Below are 21785 nucleotides of genomic sequence, written 5' to 3' on the forward strand. Positions count from 1 at the left end.
TCTACGTCATTTATGGAGGGAGGCACATGGGAAGGAGGTGTACCATTTACTTAACAGATACCCCAGTGGGGGGAAAACGCCATTTTATTCAGATGAGGCACTTTCAATATGTGTGTGTGTGTGTGTGTGTGTGCGCGCGTGCACACGCACGTGTGCATGGGGAATCGTGGAGGCGGTGCAGGATAATAAATACTGTGAGGGTGAAGGAACACTCCCCTGAGCTGGCAGGAGGGTGTGGCAGCAATGTACAGAGCCTAAGAGTAGAGTCCAGGGATGAAGAGGTGGGTTCAAGGCTGGCTTGGAGGCTGAGGTGTCCCCCTCAGCATAAGAAGCCAAAGAAATTGGAGGAGCGAGGGGGTGGGCCCACAAGCATGGGCATCTGGTTCTTGTGGGTGATCTTGATCTGGAAGGGAAGGGGGCATGTTCAGAGGCAGGACCTGGTTCCCTTGGGACTGGAGCAGTAGAGATTTGAGGGAAAATCTGTGGGGTGAGGGGGAGTCGCCAGGGTCCTAGAGAGGCCACGGCAGGAAGGCCAGGGGCTAAGAAATCACGATTTGGGAGGAATGGTGCACAGGGGAACCTGAGACATTGGGATGGAGTAAGGAAGCTGTGGAATGGAGGTTTAGGATCCATGAAGCCTGAGGGTTCAGTTTTGGGCAGGTATAAGCAATACTCACTGTACAGGGCGTCTGCATCCAAGGTTCTCCATCGATTTGCATGGGGAGGGTTTTTGTGGTGCTGTGGGAGGCCAAGGCAGATAGGTGGAAATTCTTTACCAACTGAATACCAAAACTCTGTTTCTTAGCTTGGTTTTGAGACCCTTTGTTACCGAGGAAGATCTCCTAGTACAGCTCCCCCCCACCATCCCATGACCCGTCTGCTCTCCTGGCCCTACTACTTCCCTCAGAGCCCCCGGCCAGAGTTTTCCTTACTGGAAGGTGATTTCAGAGCACTTGGCCAGCCGATGTCCAGCATTCTTGAGCTTGGTATAAATCTGGCCCATCTCAATTGCACCCTCCAGCCCGACTACTTCCAGCCGCTTGTCACTTAGGTCTGGGGGTGGGAAGTAAGGAGAGAGGTTTTGCAGGAGTGGGGTGCCTCCAAAGGGAGCCACGCCTTGCCCTTGGTCCTGCCCACCCAGCTCCCAAGGCTGCTTACCTGGTACACAGGTTTTCAGGATATCCGGGTCAGTGATGACTTTAGCCGCAGCGCCTAAGGCCTGGTTGATCCCATGGGTATCTCCATGAGGTCTCTTGGTATCACCCCAGAGGTTGGAACCACCATGCATGCTAGGGATGTTCAGCACTGCGATGCCTTCTAGGGACAGGTTGCTCAGATCCAGTGGTTTCCCACAGATCTGAGAAGAGGAGAGCACAAAGCCTCACCTCCTGGCATAACCATGGATGCGACCCCTCCCTCCACCAGAGGACAAACTGGGAAGGCCAGGAGTTGGGGGTTTGCAAAGGATGGCAGAAAATAGGGACCAGTGTGTTGAGAACCTGGGAAATTGGGATTGGAGAGCTGGGAGGTCAAAGTATAGGTTCAAGGATAGGGGAAGTTCCTGAGGGCACCTGTGGAGGGAGAGACCACGACAGAAGAAAGTGAAAGGCATGTAGGGCTGGGTCTCATCACACCCACCTCGACTGTCAAAGACTCCTCCAGCTTTTTGCACGTTGAGAAGATGGATTCAGAAGTGGCGAATTCGAAGTACCACAGCTTGTTCTTCATTCTGCGTCAGCCCCAACGTAAGGCCCAAGAGGGAGGGGACAAGTTACACAGTGCTGGCAGAGAACGGCTAAGTGACAGGGAAGGACATCAACCTCCTGACTCCGATCCTTTAGGGAAGAGGACGGCTTTGGTTGAGGGGCTTCTCAGAGATGCCACTGCCCGTCCACGTGCTCTGAGTCAAACTGGGCCACAACCTGGTCCCTGCCACTGTGTATGTCCACCTCCACCCCCCTTTCCCTCACCTGCTGTTGAATTTCTCAGGATATTTCTCTCGCATGATGTGGAATCGGTGAGCAATAGAGGCATCCTGGGGAGTTCAGGGCATGTAGGATCAGAGGCCTGCCTCCTCTCCCAGCACAGAATACTCTCTCTTTAACTCCCCCATTCGGCAGCAGTATGTCCCATGTTCTTTTCTTGCAACTCACGCCACTGTACCCCACCCCCCTTTTCCCTGCGTCACAGCTCCCTTAACCTCTACCTCCTCTTTCTAACCAGCTCTAGCTTCTTGCTGCTGAACCCAGACTTCCTCCCTAGCCCCCATATCCCACTTCACTGACCACACCGATGGAGAAGTAGTTATTGATGATTTGAAAGGGGACTGGGTCACTCTTTTCTTCAGTTTGTTGAGGTATCACCTCCACGGACCATCGATCCATATGTACCACCTTACTCATCTCTAAATCCTTGAGGATCTTCCCCAAATTCTGTCCCTCATATCCTAGGGATGGGGGAGAAGACAGGTTAGAACTGAGCCATGGGTCTCAGAGGGCCCTCTTCTCAGCTCCCAGCCCCATGAATTCCCAAAGATCCTCTGCCTTGCTTCTGCAGACCCTCCAAGCCCTAACCAGTGGAAGGGCAGGGTGTGGGATGCCTGGGTGGCTCAGCTGGTTAAGTGTCTGTGTTTGGTTCAGGTCATGATCCCAGGGTCCTGGGATCAAGTCCCACATCAGGCTCCCTGCTCAGTGGGGAGCCTGCTTCTTCCTCTGCCTGCCTCTCCCCCTGCTTGTGCTCTTTCTCTATCTGATAAATCAATCAATCAATCAATCAATCTTTAAAAAAAGAAAGGAAGGAAGGAACGAAGGAAGGAAGGAAGGAAGCTTGGTCCTAGCTCCCACAGACGAATCTCTCTCTCTCTCTTTTAAAATGTAAGCTCTATGTCCAATGTGGGGCTCAAACTCATGACCCTGAGACCAAGAGTCGTATGCTCTACTGACTGAACCAGCCAGGCTCCCCTCCCATGGAGCAGTCTTAAGGTCAGCCCCTGCTGACCCTTTTCTCCAAACTGTCAGAGAGAGTGGAAGTTTCCAATGTGTATGCATCTAACAATAACACCAAAATTCATCTGAAAGATTAGAGGAAACAGCCAGGAAAATACAAAATGCTGAAAAAGATGAGTGATGAATAAGGATTCTCCCTCTCTCTCACACACACTTTCTTTCCCTAATCTACCAGAGAGAACACAGTATGAAGCAGTGGTATCAAAACCCTGTGACGCTGGCACAGCAAATAGAATAAAAAGTTCAGTAGTAAGGAACAGAGTACCTACCAATAGCCTCAAGTATCTATGGGAATTTAGTATATGATAGCATTTAAAGACATGGGGAAAAGATTATCCAATAAAGGGTGCTGGATGGAGAAGGCACTCTTTATACCAAAATAAATTCAAGATGGGTCAGAGAATTTACATGCAAAAAAAAGAAGAAGAAGAAGAAGAAGAAGAAGAAGAAGAAGAAGAAGAAGAAGAAGAAGAAGAAGAAGAAGAAGAAGAATTAGAGCTAGCAGAAGACAGGAGTGCATGTTTTTAAAGTCTTTGAGTGGAAAAGGCTGTTCTAGAGCATAATACAAAACTGGGAGCCAAAAAAGGAAAAGACTGACAAATACAATTATATTAAAATTTAAAACTTCCGGGGGCACCTGGGTATCTTAGTTGGTTGAGTGTCTGACTCTTGGCTTTGGCTAGGGTCATGATCTCAGGGTTGTGGGGTCAAGCCCCACATCAGGCTCCATGCTCAGTGGGGAGTCTGATTGGGATTCTCTCTCTCCCTCGACTTTCTGCCCCTCCCCCTTCTCTCTTTCTCAAAAATAAATAAATAAATCAATCTTTAAAATTTAATACTTCTGTATGGTTAAATAAATAAACACACCTAAGAAATTTACAAACTGGGAAAAAATATCTGCAGCACATATAACAGATTAACTTCCCCAACATTCAAAAAATGCTTATAAATCACTAAATCTAAAAAGTCAATAGAAAATGGGCAAATAATACAAATAAGCCAATCACAGAAGAAGAAATACAAATGACCAATATGCAGATTAAAGACACTCAGTACTGGGGATGCCTGGGTGTCTCAGCCGACTCTTGGTTTAGGCTCAGGTCATGATCTCAGGGTCCTGGGATCAAGCCCTGCATCAGGCTCCCTGCTCAGTGGGGAGTCTGCTTCTCCATCTCCCTCTGACCCTTCCCCTTTCCCTGCTCGTGCTCTCTCTCTCAAATAAATAAAATCTTTAAAAAAAAGATGCTCATTATCACTTACAATTAAAAAAATTAGAAATTAAAACAATTACTTAACTTTTTGTTGCCTATTGTATTGACAAAGTATAAAGAGATTGGGAAAACTAAGTGTTATTGAGATTATGAGTAAACCAGCACTCTCATGTGCTGTTAGTTGGAGCATAAATTGGTATTTCATTTTTGGAAGGCAATTTGGCAATTTTTATCACAACTTATCAAATTTTTTTGAAACAATACTTTGATGCAGCAATTCCACTTTCAGGAATTTCTCCTTCAGAAATGGATGTTTGTGTGAACAGAGATGTGTGTACAAGGATGTTTGCTGAGGTACTCTCTAAAGCAGCAAAAAACTGAACAATCTAAATGCCCTTCAGCCAGGGAAGGTTATATAAATTATGGCAAATCCAGGCCAAGAAATAATGTACAGCTATTGAATATAAAAGGTAATCTATACGTACTAACATGGAAAGATCTCCGAGACATATTATTCAATGAAAAAAGAAGTCCCAGAACAATCTCTGTAGTATGTTTCCATTTATGTTTGTTTAAAAGTTGTGTGGGGGGCGCCTGGGTGGCTCAGAGGGTGGTTAAGCGTCTGCCTTTGGCTTGGGTTGTGATCCCGGAGTCCTGGGATTGAGTCCTGCATCGGACTCCCTGCTCAGCAGGGAGTCTGTTTCTCTTCCCTTCCCTTTCCCTTTCTCTTCCCTTCCCCTGGCTCATGTGCATTCGCTCTCTTCCTCCCTCTCTCGCTCACTCTCTCTCTCAAGTAAATAAATAAAAATAAATAAATAAAAGTTGTGTGTGTATGTGTGTGTACATATAAAGAGAGGAAAACAGATGCAAATAGGACACAGTGGTTATCTCTGGGGAAGGACATGGAATTTGGTGGGGAGTAGGGGGAAGAGACCTCTACGTGAACACTTATACATTTTAGTTTGTGAAGTCTTTTACAGTGAAAATGTACTGATATATTATTTGCTTAACTTTTATTTATTTTTTATTTGTATAACTTTTATTTATTTTTAAAAAGATTTTATTTATTTGACAGAGAGAGAGATAGAGAGAGAGCACAAGCAGGGGGAGCAGCAGAGGGAGAGAGAGAAGCAGACTTCCCGTTGAGCAGGGAGGCTGATGCGGGGCTTGATCCCAGGACCCTGGGATCATGACCTGACCCAATGGCAGATGCTTAACTGACTGAGCCACCCAGGCGTCCCTTTTTATTTGTATAACTTTTAAGAAGAAAATAACTAGCCAAATGTAAAATGTTCATACTCTGAGCGAGCAATTCTAGAAATACCTCCTAGAGAAATTCTCACATCTGTGTGCAGAGATAGACATGCAAGGTGTTCACTGTAGCATGGTTGGTAATAAAACACTGGCCAGTACCTAAATGTCTATCAGTAGGGACAGGTTAAATAAACTATGGCGTACCCACACAGTGGAATGCTATTCAGTACTAAAGAGTGAGGTAAATCTGACTGCATTGAAAATAATGATAACCAAGATGAACTGTTTTGTTTTAAAAAAAGAAGAAAAACATCAATAGGATGACCTCATTGTTTAAGTACAAATTATTATGTGTCTAGAAAGAAAAACATGGAGGAATAGATTCCAAAACTTTAGGTAATAGATTACAGGGAACTTTTTTGGCATGTATATCTGAAATGTTTGAATTATTTTTTACCACAAACATGTAAACATTATTTTTGTAATCACGAAAAAAAAAAAGATTAAAAAAAGTAAGTCTCCACTTCCTCACATTCCACTGATGGTTCACCCCCACTATAATTTGCCTTTCACCATGCCACCCTGCTGAAACTCTTCTGGCAAAGATTGCCAATAATTCCTGCCAAAACCAAGAGTATATCTTTAGTTCTCACCTTAACTCTTGAAACTCCTGATTTGGTCTCTAAAATACCATTCTCTAAGTTACAGACCCTCTCTGACCGTTCCTTCTTAGTATCTGTGGTAGGCAGAATAATGGCCCCTAAAGATGTCTGCAGTCTTTTTTTTTTTTTTAAGATTTATTTATTTCAGAGAGAGGGAGCATGCATGCACCTTTGCCCTCAAGTAGGGGGAAGGGGCAGAGGGAGAGGGGAAGCAGACTCCCCAGCCTGAAAGGGGAGCCCAGCCTGAGATCGTCCCACCTGGAGATTATGACCTGAGCCGAAACCAAGAGTCAGATGCTTAATCAACAGAATCACCCAGCGCCCCTGTGTCTTTTTTTTTTTTAAGATTTTATTTTTAAGTAATTGCTACACTCAATGTGGGGCTCAAAACTACAACCCTTAGGGGCGACTGGGTGGCTCAGTTGTTAAGTGTCTGCCTTCAGCTCAGGTCATGATCCCAGGGTCTTGGGATCCAGCCCTGCATCAGGCTCCCTGCTCGGTGGGAAGCCTGCTTCTCTCTCCCACTCCCCCTGCTTGTTTTCCTTCTCTCGCTTTTCTCTGTCAAATAAATAAATAACATCTTAAAAAAACAAAACAAAACAAAACCCTACAACTCCAAGATCAAGAGTTGCACGCTCTACCGACTGAGCCAGCCGGGTGCCCCAAAGATGTCCACATTCTTTTCTTTTTTTTTTAAAGATTTTATTTATTTATTCGACAGAGCTAGAGACAGTCAGCGAGAGAGGGAACACAAGCAGGGGGAGTGGGAGAGGAAGAAGCAGGCTCATAGCGGAGGAGCCTGATGTGGGGCTCAATCCCAGAACGCCGGGATCACGCCCTGAGCCGAAGTCAGACGCTTAACCGCTGTGCCACCCAGGCACCCCAGATGTCCACATTCTTATCTCCAGAGTCTGTGAATATGTTGCCTTACATGGCAAAGGAGACTTCGCTAATGGGATTTAATTAAGGATTTTTTTTTCTTAAATAGTAAGCTAGACACCCAAATGGGGCTTGAACTCATGACCTGGAGATCAATCTCTACTGACTGAGCCAGCCAGCTGCCCCTAAATTAAGGATTTTTAATGCGGGAGATTATCCTGGATTATCTGGGCAGGCCCAATATAATCACAGGGGTCCTTACTTATAAGTGAAAGACGAAGGTAAGAAATAAGAGTCACGGAAGGCGATGTGACAATGAAAACAGAGGTTGGAGTGATAACACTGAGGGTTGAAAGCGGAGCCATGAGCCCAGGAATGCAGGCAGCTTCTAGAAACTGGAAAACGCAAGGCAAAGAATTCTCTCCTGGAGCCTCTAGAAAAAACACAGCCCTGCTAACACCTTGATTCTAGCGCAGTGGGACCTATTTTGGACTTCTGACCTCCAGAACTATAAGACGATAAATTTGTGTCATTTTAAGCCACTATTTATGGTGATTTCTTATAGTGAATAGTACACGAACACAGACTTCTTTAATAATGCATTTTCCTCTGCTCAACTGTTAAATAGGGTGTTTTACTAGAATATTGCAACCTTGTCCATCTTCTCTTTTTACCTCTTTCCCTGGGTAACTCACCTGCTCTCAGGATGGCAATTACCTCCTAGGAGCAGATGACTCTCAAACATGCATCTTCCTAATAATACCTATTTGTAACTAGTCACCACACACTTCCATCTGGGTGCTCCACTGACACCTCAACTTAACATGTCCAAAACGGAATCCATCTTCCTTAAACCGTATGCTCTGTCCGTCTTCCTTAAACCCCTCCTGTATGCTCTACCTTAGAAGGCGTCCCATATGCTCAGTCCACAAACCAGAAAATGTGCTAGACTTGTCTTCACCTCCTCCTCCACCAGCCACTAGTTACCAAGTATTGTGGTTTCTACCACATAAACTGCCCTGCCGTTGCCCTTGCTTTGGTGTTCAGTGTCTTTTGACCAGACTGTTGTAATACAGGTAATTTCTTTTTTTTTTTTTAAAGATTTTATTTATTTATTTGACAGAGAGAGAGAGAGAGAAAGACAGCCAGCGAGAGAGGGAACACAAGCAGGGGGAGTGGGAGAGGAAGAAGCAGGCTTCCCACGGAGGAGCCCAATGTGGGGCTCGATCCCACAACGCCAGGATCACGCCCTGAGCTGAAGGCAGATGCTTAACGACTGAGCCACCCAGGTGCCCCTACAGGTAATTTCTTATCCTGTCTCCTTCTTCCAATCTATCCTCCACAGAGCTCCCATTGTGGTTCTCCTTTCATCTCCTCCTCTTCAAATCTTATGATTTTTTTTCAATAGCAACACAAATTTAGTGTTGCATTTATACCATTATTTATCATTATTTCATGATTTAGGTTGAATTGGCAGAAACTGCTTTGAGAGTCTCATTTGCAGAACGCACAGTGAAATACATAATTTCAAAGTGCCTAATATTTTAAGTAAACACAAAGTTAGATGTGGAAGATTTAAAAACTGGCCAGGGGCACCTGGGTGGCACAGTCCTTTAAGCATCTGAATCTTGATTTCGGCTCAGGTCATGATCTCAGGATAATGGGATCAGAGCCCTGAGGCGGGCTCCGTGCTTAGCAGGGAGTCTGCATCTCTACCTCTCTCTCCCTCTCCTTCTGTCCCTCCCCCTGCTTGCCCTCTCTCAGATAAATAAATCTAAAAAAAAAAAAAACTGGTAAAAAAAAATTGGTCCTATGTTTATATATAAGATTTATTTTTTTAAAGAAGATTTTATTTATTTGAGAGAGAGAATGAGTGAGAGAGAGAGAGAGCATGAGCAGTGGGAAGGGACAGAGGGAGAAGGAGAGGAAGAAGCAGACTCCCCGCTGAGCAGGGAGCCTGACTCAGGGCTTGATCTCAGGACCCTGAGATCATGACCTCAGCCTAAGGCAGATGCTTAACCGACTGAGCCACCCAGGTGCCCCTAAATACCATATTTAGATTATAATATGTACTCACAGATATTTCTACATTTTGAAGTAATATATTATATACACAATAATTTTTATTACATATATATAGAAAACACAATTTGTATATAGTATATATAAACAGGCATATATATATATATATATATACCTATTTTTAGTTTGAGTTACATTTTTCATGAGTTCAAGAGTTCCCCATGATTCAGGGTTTGCACATTCAAATGCCTCAGTGGCTAGAAAGGTGAAGTGAATGAGTGAATAGCGGGGAGCTGAGAAGACTGTGGTGAACTAAAGAACATATGACCCACTTCTCAGAAATAAGCAAGATTTAAAAAATTTAAAACACTGCAAGGCAACAATGCAAAACAATACAGATCATTTCTGTGGGCAGTCTGCTTTCAAACTCTGGCAGGATAAAAAAACTCAGCACAGCATTCATGACCCTCCATAATCTGGACCTGGTTCAACTCAGTCCTTCCTCTCCCCATTCCCCACCTTGCACTGCGTGTCCCAGTCATAATGAACGACTCACACTCCCTGATTCCTGTACTACCTTGCTGTTTGGTGGCTCCTCTGGCCTTACACAACTTCTACCTAGAATGCCTTTCACTCTCCTTAGCACCCCTATTCCATAACTTCTGCAAGATCTCAGAGCTGGACTCTGAGTCCAACAGCCTCAAACGAAGATACCTCAAACTCAACCTGCCCCACCCTTACCTCTTTATCTACCAATACCACCCCTTGAACTCTTTCTGTTTGAAGGGACCCTAGAAAGAGTCTAGAAATCAGAATATATTTAAGAGACTGTTGCAATTGACTTGGGAAGAAATGATTATAAATGAATGAATGACCCCTGATTAACCAGCTGAGTGGTTGAATGAATCATGTCCGAGCTCCCTGCTAGCTCCATCACTGAACATCTGGTTTAGCTCTTATACAACCTTTCTTATTCCCACACTGTCCTCCGTATTCCTTGATTCTCTGAGCCCTAAGAATTGGTTGGGAGAAACAGAAGGATATTTTTAGGTATACAGGGAAGAGGACTGTATCCTGACCCTTCTGGATTCAGACTGTGGTCTTTGCTTCGTCCCAAGCTTTCTTCCTTGGGGACAACCCACTTTGGTAACCACCCATCCGTGCCTCTCTTCCCCAACCCTCTTCATATAACAATGCCTAGACATCTTCTCTATGTGCCTTTCCCTTCCTACCCAACTCTCCCTACGTCCCAGGAAAACAATTTCTAACCACTTACCTCCTCCCCATCTTAGGCAACGAGCCAGATCATTTCCAGTGCCCAGGGGCAACACAGCAACAGGAGGCACAACAGGCAAGTTGGCTTTGTCTAGGGAGGCAGGTCAGGAGAAGGATGGAGGGAGTTAGCTTTAGGACGCCAGTGCCCCAGTGCCCTTCCCAGAGCCTCTCCCAGTACTGACCTATGGTCTCTAGAATCCAGCCTACTGTGCCATCTCCACCGCACACCAAAATCCGGCAACCGGGAACATCCCTGAAGAATCTGAGCCTGCGATAAAAGGGAAGAGAGAAGATGAGGAAGGACAATAGGATTGTGTCTACCAACTCTTGGACAGGCAGATTACTTCTTATCTCTCATTCCTTATGACCCCCTTTCCCTTTGTCAAAAGACTTGTTTCTGTTAAGGTCAGAGAAAAAGTACAATGGGGAAAGTTACAGCCACTCCTCAGTGGTTAGGGAGAAACTGGTGTCTTTATGTTTTGAGAGCAGAACAAAGATGAACCACAGAACTCAGGGGTATGGGGATTTTACTAGTGACCCTAGTAAAAGCAGCATTCTGAATTCTGCTTCCTTGGGGTCCCCTAGCCCTGTCCTCCCAACATGTATTATTTTCTGCTCTCCCCCAACACACACAGGCAGACCCATACAAACACTGTGATACAGCCCCTAACCTGTACTCACCCTGGCTCAGGACCATCCTTTAGGAGGTTGAATACCTGTCGAGGATTTAGTAGATACTGGAATTTCCAAAGCACTCTGTATTAGGGGAAAAGGAGAGTTTATGGTAGGCGATGGACAATCTGTACTCCACCCTCTTGATGTCCTCCTCAAGGTATGTCCCCTCCATACACACAGATTCCCAACCTCATCGGTCCTCCTTCTTCATCTTAGAAGACCCAGTATATCTCTTCTCACCTCTCCCCCTGCTTCCCGCCACTCTTAGGGTTGACAAAGACCAGAAGTGGGTGGGTGTTAGAAACAGGGTCAATCTGCATTTTGGAAAATAAACAAGGATAAGGAAAACGGGATTTTTTTCAAAGACAGTGGCAGAAGGCTGGCCTGCCCCCAAGGTGCTTTCCCCCTCCCCAACCACAGTGGGGCTTCTAGCGAACAGGCGCCATCCCCCACTTTTCCCACTTCATTCCCTCCTCTGAGGGCTCCAGTCAAGAAAAACCCACTCCCTTCATGTACCCGCAGAGCCTCAAAGGTGCTCAAATTTAAGTCATCCACGGTCTTCTGGCTTGTTTTGCTAATTTTACGCTCCTGTCCAGAGGCCTAGAAAGGGAGGGAAGCAAAGGGAAGGAAAACTGGATTGTATGTGAATCCCTAAACAGATAAGGGCCTGATTGAATCCTAAAATTATAGGCTCTCTGCTATAAATGGCATGGTGTGTGTGTGTGTGTGTGTGTGTGTGTGTGTGTGCGTTTAAATCAGGGAAGCACTCCTCCTGTCTTCTCTGAGCCACTGCCCAAGGGTCTCACCAGGACACTGGGATAGATGGAAGATGGAGGCAGGATATGATCCCGGAGCAGCCCACAGTCACATTCATGACCCATGGCTTGTAGGCAGTCATCATGAATCTGAAAGACAAGGTGGGCATACAGACATTATGGAGGAGACCTCCTCACCTCTCAACTCTGAGGGTCTAGTACTGGAAAGAGAGCCCTTAGGAGCAAGGGCAACTGTGGCTGTGAGGGAGATGCAGTCGGGGAGACCAGTGCAGAAGGCAGTTTAGGGACGAGATCCGAGGCAGAGGCTGGTGAGCTCCCAAACTGACCTCTAGGTGGCACCACACACAATGCAGTCCAACGAGACTGTGGTAAATGCGGATCTTCTTCTGACAGCGGTCGCAGCGGCCGGACTCACAGCCTCCTCTCACCCACACATGCGATTGGATCTTGGGGAGAAAGGCAATCCCTTGTCTGAAAGGGTCTGAGCAGGGACTTGGGGAAGGGCTGAGGGCAGCAACGGGCCAAAGGCCAGGGCCGGGATGTGGGTGGTTTGGGGCGGACGTGGGATCACTCACACCGATGTCCTTCCGAGACTTGGCGTACGTGCTGACCTCACAAGGCAAGGCCTTCATGGCACACTGGTCGTGAACGACGTACTTACAGACTGGGCGAGAAGGAAGAAGGTCAGAGACTCAGTTACAGCCCCTCCCCCTATTTCCTCTTTACCTGGGTGTGAGGCAGGATCATTCACTTAAACAAGACATACAAGCCCTTGCTGTGAGAGTGTGGTAGAGAATTAAAGTTTGAGGTGGGGGCTCACCTCCGAGACCTGTGCCTTTTGCTCGCTCTTCCCGTGAAAGAGCAATTGCTACCAAATGCCTATCCCCACTCCTTCTAAATGCCAGGAACTCAGCTGGAAGATGCAAAGGAGGCCTAGATTTAACAATAGCAATAACAATAATAATAGCAGCTAATTTTTATTGCAGACTTAATAGTATGAACATGCACCATGAGAAGTGCTTTCCCTGCATCCACTTATTTAATGCTCACAGTTACCTCATTTTCAGTTGAGAAAAACCTCATTTATTTTTATTTTTTATTTATTTTTATTTATTTTTGAAACCTCGTTTTATATCGAGGCTTAAAGAAGTCATGTGGCAATGTCACACACCTGAAACTAATGTAACACCATGGGTCAACTAGACTTCAAGAAAGAAAGAAAGGAAGAGAAAGTTGTGTGGCTTTCCCACCTAAATAGTCAATGGCAGAGCCCAGGATTCGAACCCAGATCTCTCGAAGATCAAAGCAGCATATTCCTGCCGATAGCTGGGCTGCCCTTCTGCCCCTACACTCCCAGGCCCCATCACTCACGGTTACAGCTCAGCCCCTGTTTGCCAAGACCAATGCTCGACTCGCACAGGTTGCAGTAGACCGGTCGGGGGAACCTCTTGGGTCTCCACAGGTGCTGCCCATTGTCCTTCAGAGTCTGGGAGGACACAGCAGATGCTAGGGAGGGCCTAAGCCCTTACAGCGCCAGCCTCTGGCACACACAACCCCAGGCAACTATCTTACCCCATCTCCACAAGTCTCTCCTACTCACCATCTCCAGACCCAGCAGCACTAGCAGCGGCACGGTGGTCGCCCCAGCCCGCAGCCACTCAGCGAGGGAGACGGAGCCACTGCCATCATAGTCAATCTCTTTCATCATCTCCTGGAGAATCTGAGCAGGGAATGGAGGGGACTTTTGGTGTGAGAGGCCCCTCAGATCGGACACCTCTGCCCCCTAGGACACCGAGCCCAGCCATCCTTGCCAAGGGAACCGGCTGCCTGTCAGAAACGGGATAGGGTAGTTGCAGGACTCACCAGGGAGAAGGCCAAAGGAGGGCCACGAAGGAAAAACTGCCTTACCGGCCTCAGCTCAGACACATCCCAATCCAGGTATTCAGCCACTCGCATCATCTGTATGATGATTCTGTCCACTTCCTGGGGGCCAAGAGGTAAGAGCCACAGCCATATCCCACCTCACTACCACCATTCAAACTCTCCTCTAGAAATCAGGGTTCCTGGGTTCCACCCCGAGGGCCACCTCTCATTCTCAGGTGTCACTGCCAAGTAAATGAGTGTCTCTGTGCGTGGTATGTGTGCAAGGCAGCCCCCAATCCATGTCTCTAGCCTCCTCTCTTAGGAGCCAAGAGCTGGGGACCCACTCCCAAATTTAGTACTGGAGGACTTGGCTTCTCCCTCTAGCCTCCTCTGCTTCTTAAGATCCTGGAAGAGTTGGGACAGGAGGGTACAGACAAATGGACACATACTCCCTTGGCCAGCATACAGGTCCCCCAACTCACTGAGCTGTCCAGGATCCCATTTCTGTCCGTGTCGTACAGCTTGAAGGTGACTGTAGGGTGTTTTAGGGGGGGCCAGGGTCAGTTTCTGAGGGATACCCCCCAAATTCATAACAGAATACAGGGGAAATAAAGAGATGGGAGACATCTTTTAGATGAAGAGCCAGAGGCTGGTGCTGGGACTGAGAGAGGAGACAAAAAGGGAGGGGAGACAGGCCTGGATTCCACCCTTTGTGACTCTAATAGGGGAGACAGAATACACGTCCCACAACCCAAGAAAAACCCAGGCCACCCACATGAAAATGTACAGGACACGGGAACTGGGGTGACTATGGTGAATGGCATTAGGTATAAAGAGTGTAGGGGAACAGAGGCAATGGGCCCATTCTCTGGCCCCACCTTTGTCTGGCCCTGTCAGCCTTTAGGAATCCTGAAAAAATGAGGGAAGGAAGGCTGGGGAATACCCCCTCCCCTCCCCTCTCCTCTCTTCCCCTCTCCCAGTCCAGGATGGAACTCACATTCTAGCTTGTCTTCTGGCCGGCCACCCTCCAGAAGGGAAAAGTAGCAGGAGACATCACTGAGATACACCACATCTGGTTACAGAAATGACAGCAGATCTGAGGTTGTCTCCATAGCAGATCTGAGAGTCATCGTGTCTCCACTATGGCTCTTCTCTTTTCCTTTGTTCCAACTCTTCCCTTTAACTTTCCTCCCTCTAGCTCCTAGACCAGCATGGCCATCCTCCACCTCTCTTCCCCAACCCTGCCTCCATCATGTAACTCAATTCAACTCTCACCCCCAAACCCATACTACTTTGACTTTTCTTCTGGAAGTCCAGCCCAGTCCCACCTTCATAACCATACCATTTTTCACAGTGTCTTCTAAGTGACCCATCTTGAAGGATTGAAACAGTGCCAGGCTTAGGTGATTGGGAACGTTATCTGCTTCCAGATAGATTTTCAAAAATTGCTGGAATCCCTCGTACCCAATGGCCTATGATGAGAGCAAGCATTACCCTAGGGAGTGTGCAGGATGGGAGGTGGGGACTGAAGAATTAGGAGTAGAAGGACAGAGACAACAAGTGTAGAGCTAAGAAGCATCCAAGGCAGACTATGGTTTCTTCTCAAGGCTGAGTCCTCAATTAGAATTTCTTGCTTTGTCCTATAGCAATAGCTGTGGTAACAATGGACACTGGGGTATCTAGAGGGAGAACAGAAAGGGGTGGGCCCAGAATAATCCCTGGAAGTTGGGGATCCCAGCGGAGTAGCAAAATCAAAGATGGGAGGAGTTGGTCAAGGAGAGGATCTCCGAGCTGCCACTCACATCTCCTTGGAGATATTCAGCCATTTCACCATCCTCAAAGAGCTTTAGGACATCGCTGACCTTGTTGGTGGAGTCTAGGGTGTGAAGAGGATGAAGGAAGAGCATTAGTCTGGTTTGGCTCTCCCAGCCCTCCGATGGAGTCCTACCCAGACATCCAACAGGAAAAAAGATTCAAGTGAGATGAAGAAAGAAGAAATGCCAGGAAGAAACACAGACATGCAGAGAGAAATATCGAGAGAATAACATTTCAGATGCTCCAGAGTGGTACCTCGGTTCACATCTCTTCTCTGAGACTTGGAACAGGCAGTCGAGGTTCATTCAGAGAAGGTGGGTGGAAAGCCGAGACCACAGCCATCTCCCCATCTCCCTCTCCTCCCTCTCCTCCATAGGCATATCTCAGGAACCAACTGGCTTAAGGCCACTGGGGAACCCAGGGGCAGGGGGATGAGGAGCAGAGGTTCTCTGGGGTAATTTCTCCCAAACTTCAGGATGGAGAGGAAGACTTACATTCCATGTACTTTTGCAGCTGGGCAAAATCATTGGGGCTTATTAGGCCCCTCTCCTTGGCCATCTTTCTTTTTTTCTTAAGGAAGACCACAAAGGCAGCTTGATAGTACTCGCGTCTGCACCTCTGCTTCCAACGGTAGGTCTGGAGGGAGATGAGACAATTATGTAGCGGGAAGAGCCAGCTGTCTGCCTCTTTGCTTCTGTCTGCTCCGTTGATTCTCCACTCCCATTATTATTTCTGTTCTTTCCTCTTCTCTGAGTCCCTCCCAAGTCTCTTCCTTTCCCCCTATACCTCTCCCCTATGTCTGTCTCTCCTTAACCGAGTCTGTCCTCTGTCTCTGTTTCTCTGACTCATGTCTGACTCTCTCCCCTCCATTTCTGGATCCTTCTCCGGCTCTCTGATTTCTCCCCCAATCTGTCTCGATCCCGTTCTGACTCTCCCCCTCCTCACTCCCTCACCCCCGATCCCTCTCCCCCACCCCTCACCCCCTCCTCCTCCCTTCCCACCCGCTTTACCAGTCTTTAAGTGTCTCTGTGGGTGTGTCCCTCGCCTGTTTCTACCTTTTCTCCCTCCACCCCCAGTCTCTGCAGTCTCTCCCGAGCCCGCGCTCTCTCCCATCTCGGATCCCGCAGTCCTGGCCCTTCGGCCCCTTCGGGTGGTTCTCACTGCGGTTGAGGCACGCCTCCCCGGCCACGACCCCATCTCGCTCCGCCTCCAGCCTCGGTCCCCAGCCCCGCTCAGCCACCCACTTCCCGAACCACCCACGCCCCTCAACGACCTCTAGCGCGCTTCTGACGCGCGACACAGAACCAGCTCTGGCCAGGTCCCCAGCCCCGGGCCCCGCCTCGCCTGTGCCCTTCAGAGCTCCACTGGGGAAGGGCGGGGACCCAGGCGCGCGAGATTGCGAGGAGGTAGGGGAAGAAGGCTCAGAGCATCTGCCTGGCTTCGCAGTTGTAGGAGGGTTGCGCTGAGTGCAGGAGTCTCAGATGCGGGGTTTTCCTTGCACCCAGCTAGGTTAGCAGGGTTCAGGGAGTCCTAACTTGCGGCTATGGGATCCAGGGACCGAGGAGGAGCCATCACGTGGATCTCGGTGCCTCCTGGCCCTGGGGCCACACCGCAGAGGGCAACTTGACTCGAAGAAGATTCAATAACAGCAATAGCAGTAATATCTTACGTTAGTATAGTACGGAGCGTTTAGGAGTCCAAAAAACTAGAGTTAGTCATATCTGGGTTCCGTTCTTAGCTCTGATACCGCTGTGTGACTGGGACAAATTACATCTGCAAAATGGGAAGAATGATACCTATCTGCCACAGTTATGAAGATTAAGTCAAATAACGCGGGAAAAGTACCCAGTATGACACCTGCATATAGAAGGCCTACAAGAAACGGTAGCTATTATTGTACGAACAATCACAATTAAATCATATGAGAGAAGAAATTCCTGGTAGAGCCATTCTTCACATGAAGAAACTGGAGTTCGAAGAGGTTGGGACTTCCCAAGGCAGGTGATAAGTGGAGGAGTCAAAGCTCTACCCCAAGAACCACGTGATGGGGCCCCTGCCTGTCTCTGCCCTCCTCTTGCTGCACTCTCTCCTACACACACTGCCTTCTAATAATCTCCCTGCCCTCCTTTCTGTTCCTCAAGCCAAGTTCTCCCCTGCTCAGGGCCATGACACTTACTGTTCTCTCTGCCTAGAACGCCCTTCCCCACTCTTGACAGAGCTGCTTTCTTCCCTCGGCTGAAGCGTTAGCTCCTTCAAGACCTTCCCTGATCCTTCCCTCCTAAAGTAGCCCAGCACCCTCCTTCATTTCCTTCATAGAACTTATTGCCAGTGGAAATTACCTTGCTAATTTACTTGCTTCTTTGTTTATGTTTGTCTTCTCCTACCAAAATGTAAGTTCCACAAGGGCCGGAACTTGTCAGTATTGTTCACCACTATATCCCCAATACCTAAAACAGTGCCCAGCGTCTTTTAGGGGCTCCATATTGTTTGTACAAATCGTTGTGCAAAGTTAGGGAGCACAGGTTGGAAGATATTAGTCCAAATATGGTTAAATAGGATGCCACGGTATCCATCCTGACAGGGGAATAGGAAACAATTTGGAACACATATCGGAGGTGCTAAACAGATATTTGTTGAATGAATGAATTTTGCTAAAAAGCACTTACCGTGGCACTCTTTCTGGGGCTTCTGCCTCCTCTTTGCCCACTTATTTAGGGTTTATTGGGTAAGGCTCAAGGAGGCAGTTAGGGCCTACAAGAATTTCCTTTCTGATGGTGCAAGAATCTTCCCTGCTGCCTCTGCCCTTGGGACACCTCTGCTGTCCATGTCTATGTGGTATACCATTCCTCTTCTGGGCCCTTTCTGGGAACACTAAGCAGGGGATCCTGGGACATTGATATTCTGGAGAAAGGACTCCACCCATCTGGCTCTTTTCAATGACTATAATCCAGCTTCTACTGCCAACAGACTAATGAATACATAATAGTCTTAGGGCTAATTGGGCCCGTATGGCTTAATTAGCCTCTCTGATTACCCCTGGGGATTCTTAGATGGCTCCAAGGTTCTAGGAAAGGAAATCTGAGAGAGAAAGTGACAAGGAGAGAGCAAAGGAGGGATGATGAACAGGAGAGAGGACACATCTCTCTTTTCACAACAACCCCTCCTAGTCCACCAGATCTTGCATGTAATTTATAGTAGAGGTTAAGAGAATGGACTTTTGAATAAGACAGGCGTGGATTAGAATCCTAGCTCTTGGGTGAGTTATTTCATCTTCCTGAACCCGCTTCCTCATTGGTAAAATGGGTACCTAGAGAAATCAGTCACAGCATGAAGATTAAGTAAGATAATACATGCAATATACTTAGCAATTGTAAGGCACAGAGGAAGCAGTTGTACGGCACAGAGGAAGAACTCAGTAAATGTTAGCTGTTGTTGTTGTTATGCGAGGGTGGTACATAGAGAAACACATCCGGAGATTAGGAAGAATGGTGCCAGGAAGGCATCAGTCCTAGGGACTCCCAACAGCAGTGAAGCCCAGTCATACACTTTCCCCCTTGTGTCATCTCAGGCACAGACATGTAGTTTTGGGATACCGCACTTTGCGTTTGGGAGGGTGAGGAGGTGGTTAGAAACTAGACTGTCAAGGTCCAAGGACACTGCTGGGCTGGGACCTTGGACATAAGAGCTCCTGGGATATTTTCAGTTGTCCTCCTGACTTCTCTCACCAAAAGTTTGGCTGCCCCTTTTGCTGAAAGGCGATGAATTATAGGATCCTGCACCCTAACGAACCGTAACAAGTCCAATTTTGTCCTCCGTGCTCCATCCCAGCCCTGAGGCTATAACCTGGGCTAGTCTAGGCGAATGCCAGGGTTGGGAGGGTGGGGTCTGCTGCCAGCCTGCCAGCTATCTGTGACTCATTCTTCCTTTCCCTCCTCTGGCTACCCTGCCCGCCCCTACCAACTTGGGGTGAGAAAGTAAGAAGTTGACTTGGAGGCAGAAAATCCTAGAACATCCTCAGAGCTGAGAGGTACCAACTCTCAAATGTTACAGAGGAGGAAACTGAGGCCCAGATGGACAGCCACAATCTCAGGGTCATACCCAGACTCTAGACATCCTGTCCTTAGTCCATTCTATTAAATCATAGTGCCTCTGTTTTCTAGAGCTTATTTTAAATAGTAAATACGAAAATTGCTGGTAACCAAGAGATGAATATGATTTCCAAGGCCAGTGCAAGCATTTAAAGTTTCCTTTTTCACTTCAACATCCATCACTTCCATTTCAAGTCAATATAAATTTACCATTAGTCAAGAATCGGCTATGCCCCCGGAACATTCAGGCTGACCCAGCAAGAAACCCAAGAGGCAAGCCCAGGCCTGATTACCTGGACTTCTGAATCCCTTAACTACACCAGGGCCTGCATCCTCCTCCTCTTTCCCAGGACCGGGGTGGGGGTGGGGGTGGGGGTGTCTATTCTTTCCTGCCCATCCCTGCTGCTGGTCAGTGGCCCCGGGGGACGGGGGACTGGGACGGAATCGTTTGCCTTGAAGTGTCAGAATTCCCTAAGCCTCCAAAAACACTGCAGATGGCAATGCTGCCTGAGCAAGGGGTGGGGTGTGTGTGTCGGTGTGTAGTATAGGAGGAAGTTACGACGTTGGCATGGTTGGGGGATGTGGGCTCATACGTTCTGAGGCTGCGGAGATGCCCAGTAGTAGTCACATTTCTTCCTCGGTAAAGCTCATTTCCCCCATTTAGAGGTGAAAAGTGGGATTCAGCCCCAGGTAGTTTCAGAAACTTCCCGGTGACAGGTGTGGAAAGGGTAGGGGTGGGAAGCCGGGGACCAGGAGGCCAAACAAGAACCCTCCAGCACCCGTGCCGCGCTGTGGAGGTTCCCAAACGGACTTCGCTTGACTCGGGCCCCTAGGAGCCGAGCTTCACCATCCTCCGCGAGACAGGGGGGATGGAGGGGAAGGTCTGCGGGAGACGCTGCGTACCGAGTTCTGGCCCCGCTCTCCCGCTGTCCCCCGCGTCCTGGCGCACACCCTTCTAGCTACCCGCTCCAGCTGTGGGCTTCCTCCTTCTCCGCCCAGCAGCCCTACCCCAGCCCGGCGGCGGCCCCTCCCGAGGCGCCCGCCCCCTCCTGCCCGGGGTGGGAGGGCGGCAGGCGCGGGGGGCTCGCGGGGTCTCTACCTTGCCTGCGGAGGGCGCGCGGTGGGAGCTGAAGCGCCGGCGCGGGAGCTGGAGCCCGAGCGGGGCTGGAGGGGACGGAGCAGGCAGGCGCGGCCGCCGCGAGGCCGCCCCGTTCCTGACGACACAGCTGCCCGCCCCCCGCCCCGGCCGGCCCGCCCGCGCCCAATGCCCGCGCCCCCGACTCCGGGGAACGCCAGTCTGGAGAGGCCCCCTGTTGCCAGGTCACCAAGCCTGAGCCCCCCACCTCCCCGGTATCTCCGGGGCTCTGGTCTGTGCCACTTTCTCCACATCCTGCGTTTCTCCTCTTCTCCCCGCCTCGGGACAGCTCGATTTCTATCCATCTTCCCTTCTTTCTAATCACCAACAGCCTCTCCCCTCTTCCCAACCCTGGGAGGTCAAGATAGAGGGCGGGGCCGCTGATGGCACAGCTTGGCAGGGGCCCACCCAGGCAACGTCTGACCCTCTCCTCGTTGCTGCCATCCAGGGACTTCCCTTCCCAACTCCTTTCCATCCATCATTGAGCGAATTCATACTCAGAAGTTTCCACCGCAGCAAGCCCAGAGTCCCAGAGTCTACATCCTGGGATACAAATGCCTCCCTCCTCCCACGGGCATCACAGTGCTTAACACTATTTGAGGCCCACCTTTGTGTCTAGGTTTCTCACCTCCCTAAAACCCAAACCTCAGATGGCTCAGACTTGTTTTCCCCAATGTAAGTACACCTCCTTCTCTCAAGATCCAGGGCCTTCCCTTAATTCAGGTGTTGTTCAGGTGCAAAGAGCGCTCTGGTCTGCGTCCACTCTTTCTCCATGCCCTAACCCTCCCACTTTACCTGCTGGCCTTGGCACGTGCTATAAAAGGCCCTGGCCAAAAGTAGGAGTGAGAGAAGATCCTTTCAGGTCCTCCCGTCTGGAATCTGTTCTGAAGTTGTTAAGGCTCTTGGGGCAGCATAGACGACGGTGAGGCTGGCAGTGAGTACAAGGGAGATAGAGGCCTAGGACTTACTGGTAGGAACTGGGGACCCAGGCATCCTGCTCCCTGGCCCCGCCCCAACCCAGGCTAACCCCCTCCTACCCCTCATTGAAATAGGGCACAGTAACAGGGCTTGAGTTCCTGGAATCTTCCCTCTTACACCCGGTGGTAGAAGAGAGCAGGAGGGGAG

At 48.7% G+C, this 21785-nt stretch overlaps 1 protein-coding gene across 3 annotated transcripts; it reads right to left on the reverse strand.

Moving 5' to 3' along the window:
• Positions 1 to 66: 66 nt before the first annotated feature.
• Positions 67 to 21617, reverse strand: DGKA (diacylglycerol kinase alpha). 3 transcript variants are annotated; one of them, XM_045789916.2, is made up of 24 exons: positions 21456 to 21617; positions 15932 to 16073; positions 15425 to 15498; positions 14965 to 15094; positions 14620 to 14694; positions 14105 to 14154; positions 13668 to 13742; positions 13360 to 13479; positions 13131 to 13245; positions 12335 to 12423; positions 12086 to 12205; positions 11790 to 11888; positions 11500 to 11583; positions 11224 to 11297; positions 10990 to 11064; positions 10491 to 10576; positions 10310 to 10399; positions 2286 to 2446; positions 1971 to 2035; positions 1639 to 1729; positions 1159 to 1357; positions 933 to 1053; positions 678 to 738; positions 67 to 403 (listed from the first exon to the last, which is right to left on the reverse strand). In XM_045789916.2, exons 2-24 carry the CDS (start codon positions 15993 to 15995, stop codon positions 320 to 322), a joined length of 2202 nt encoding a protein of 733 aa, XP_045645872.1. In that variant the 5' UTR covers positions 15996 to 16073; positions 21456 to 21617; the 3' UTR covers positions 67 to 319. The 3 variants fall into 3 exon arrangements, with proteins under 3 accessions (XP_045645872.1, XP_045645871.1, XP_087725211.1); XM_045789915.2 differs by lacking the exon at positions 21456 to 21617 and adding an exon at positions 20625 to 20756; XM_087869085.1 differs by lacking the exon at positions 21456 to 21617 and adding an exon at positions 16493 to 16605.
• Positions 21618 to 21785: the final 168 nt, after the last annotated feature.

Source organism: Ursus americanus, chromosome 17 (genome assembly GCF_024610735.1).
Source record: "Ursus americanus isolate L20-20 chromosome 17, mUrsAme1.1.p, whole genome shotgun sequence".
Lineage (NCBI taxonomy): Eukaryota > Metazoa > Chordata > Mammalia > Carnivora > Ursidae > Ursus > Ursus americanus.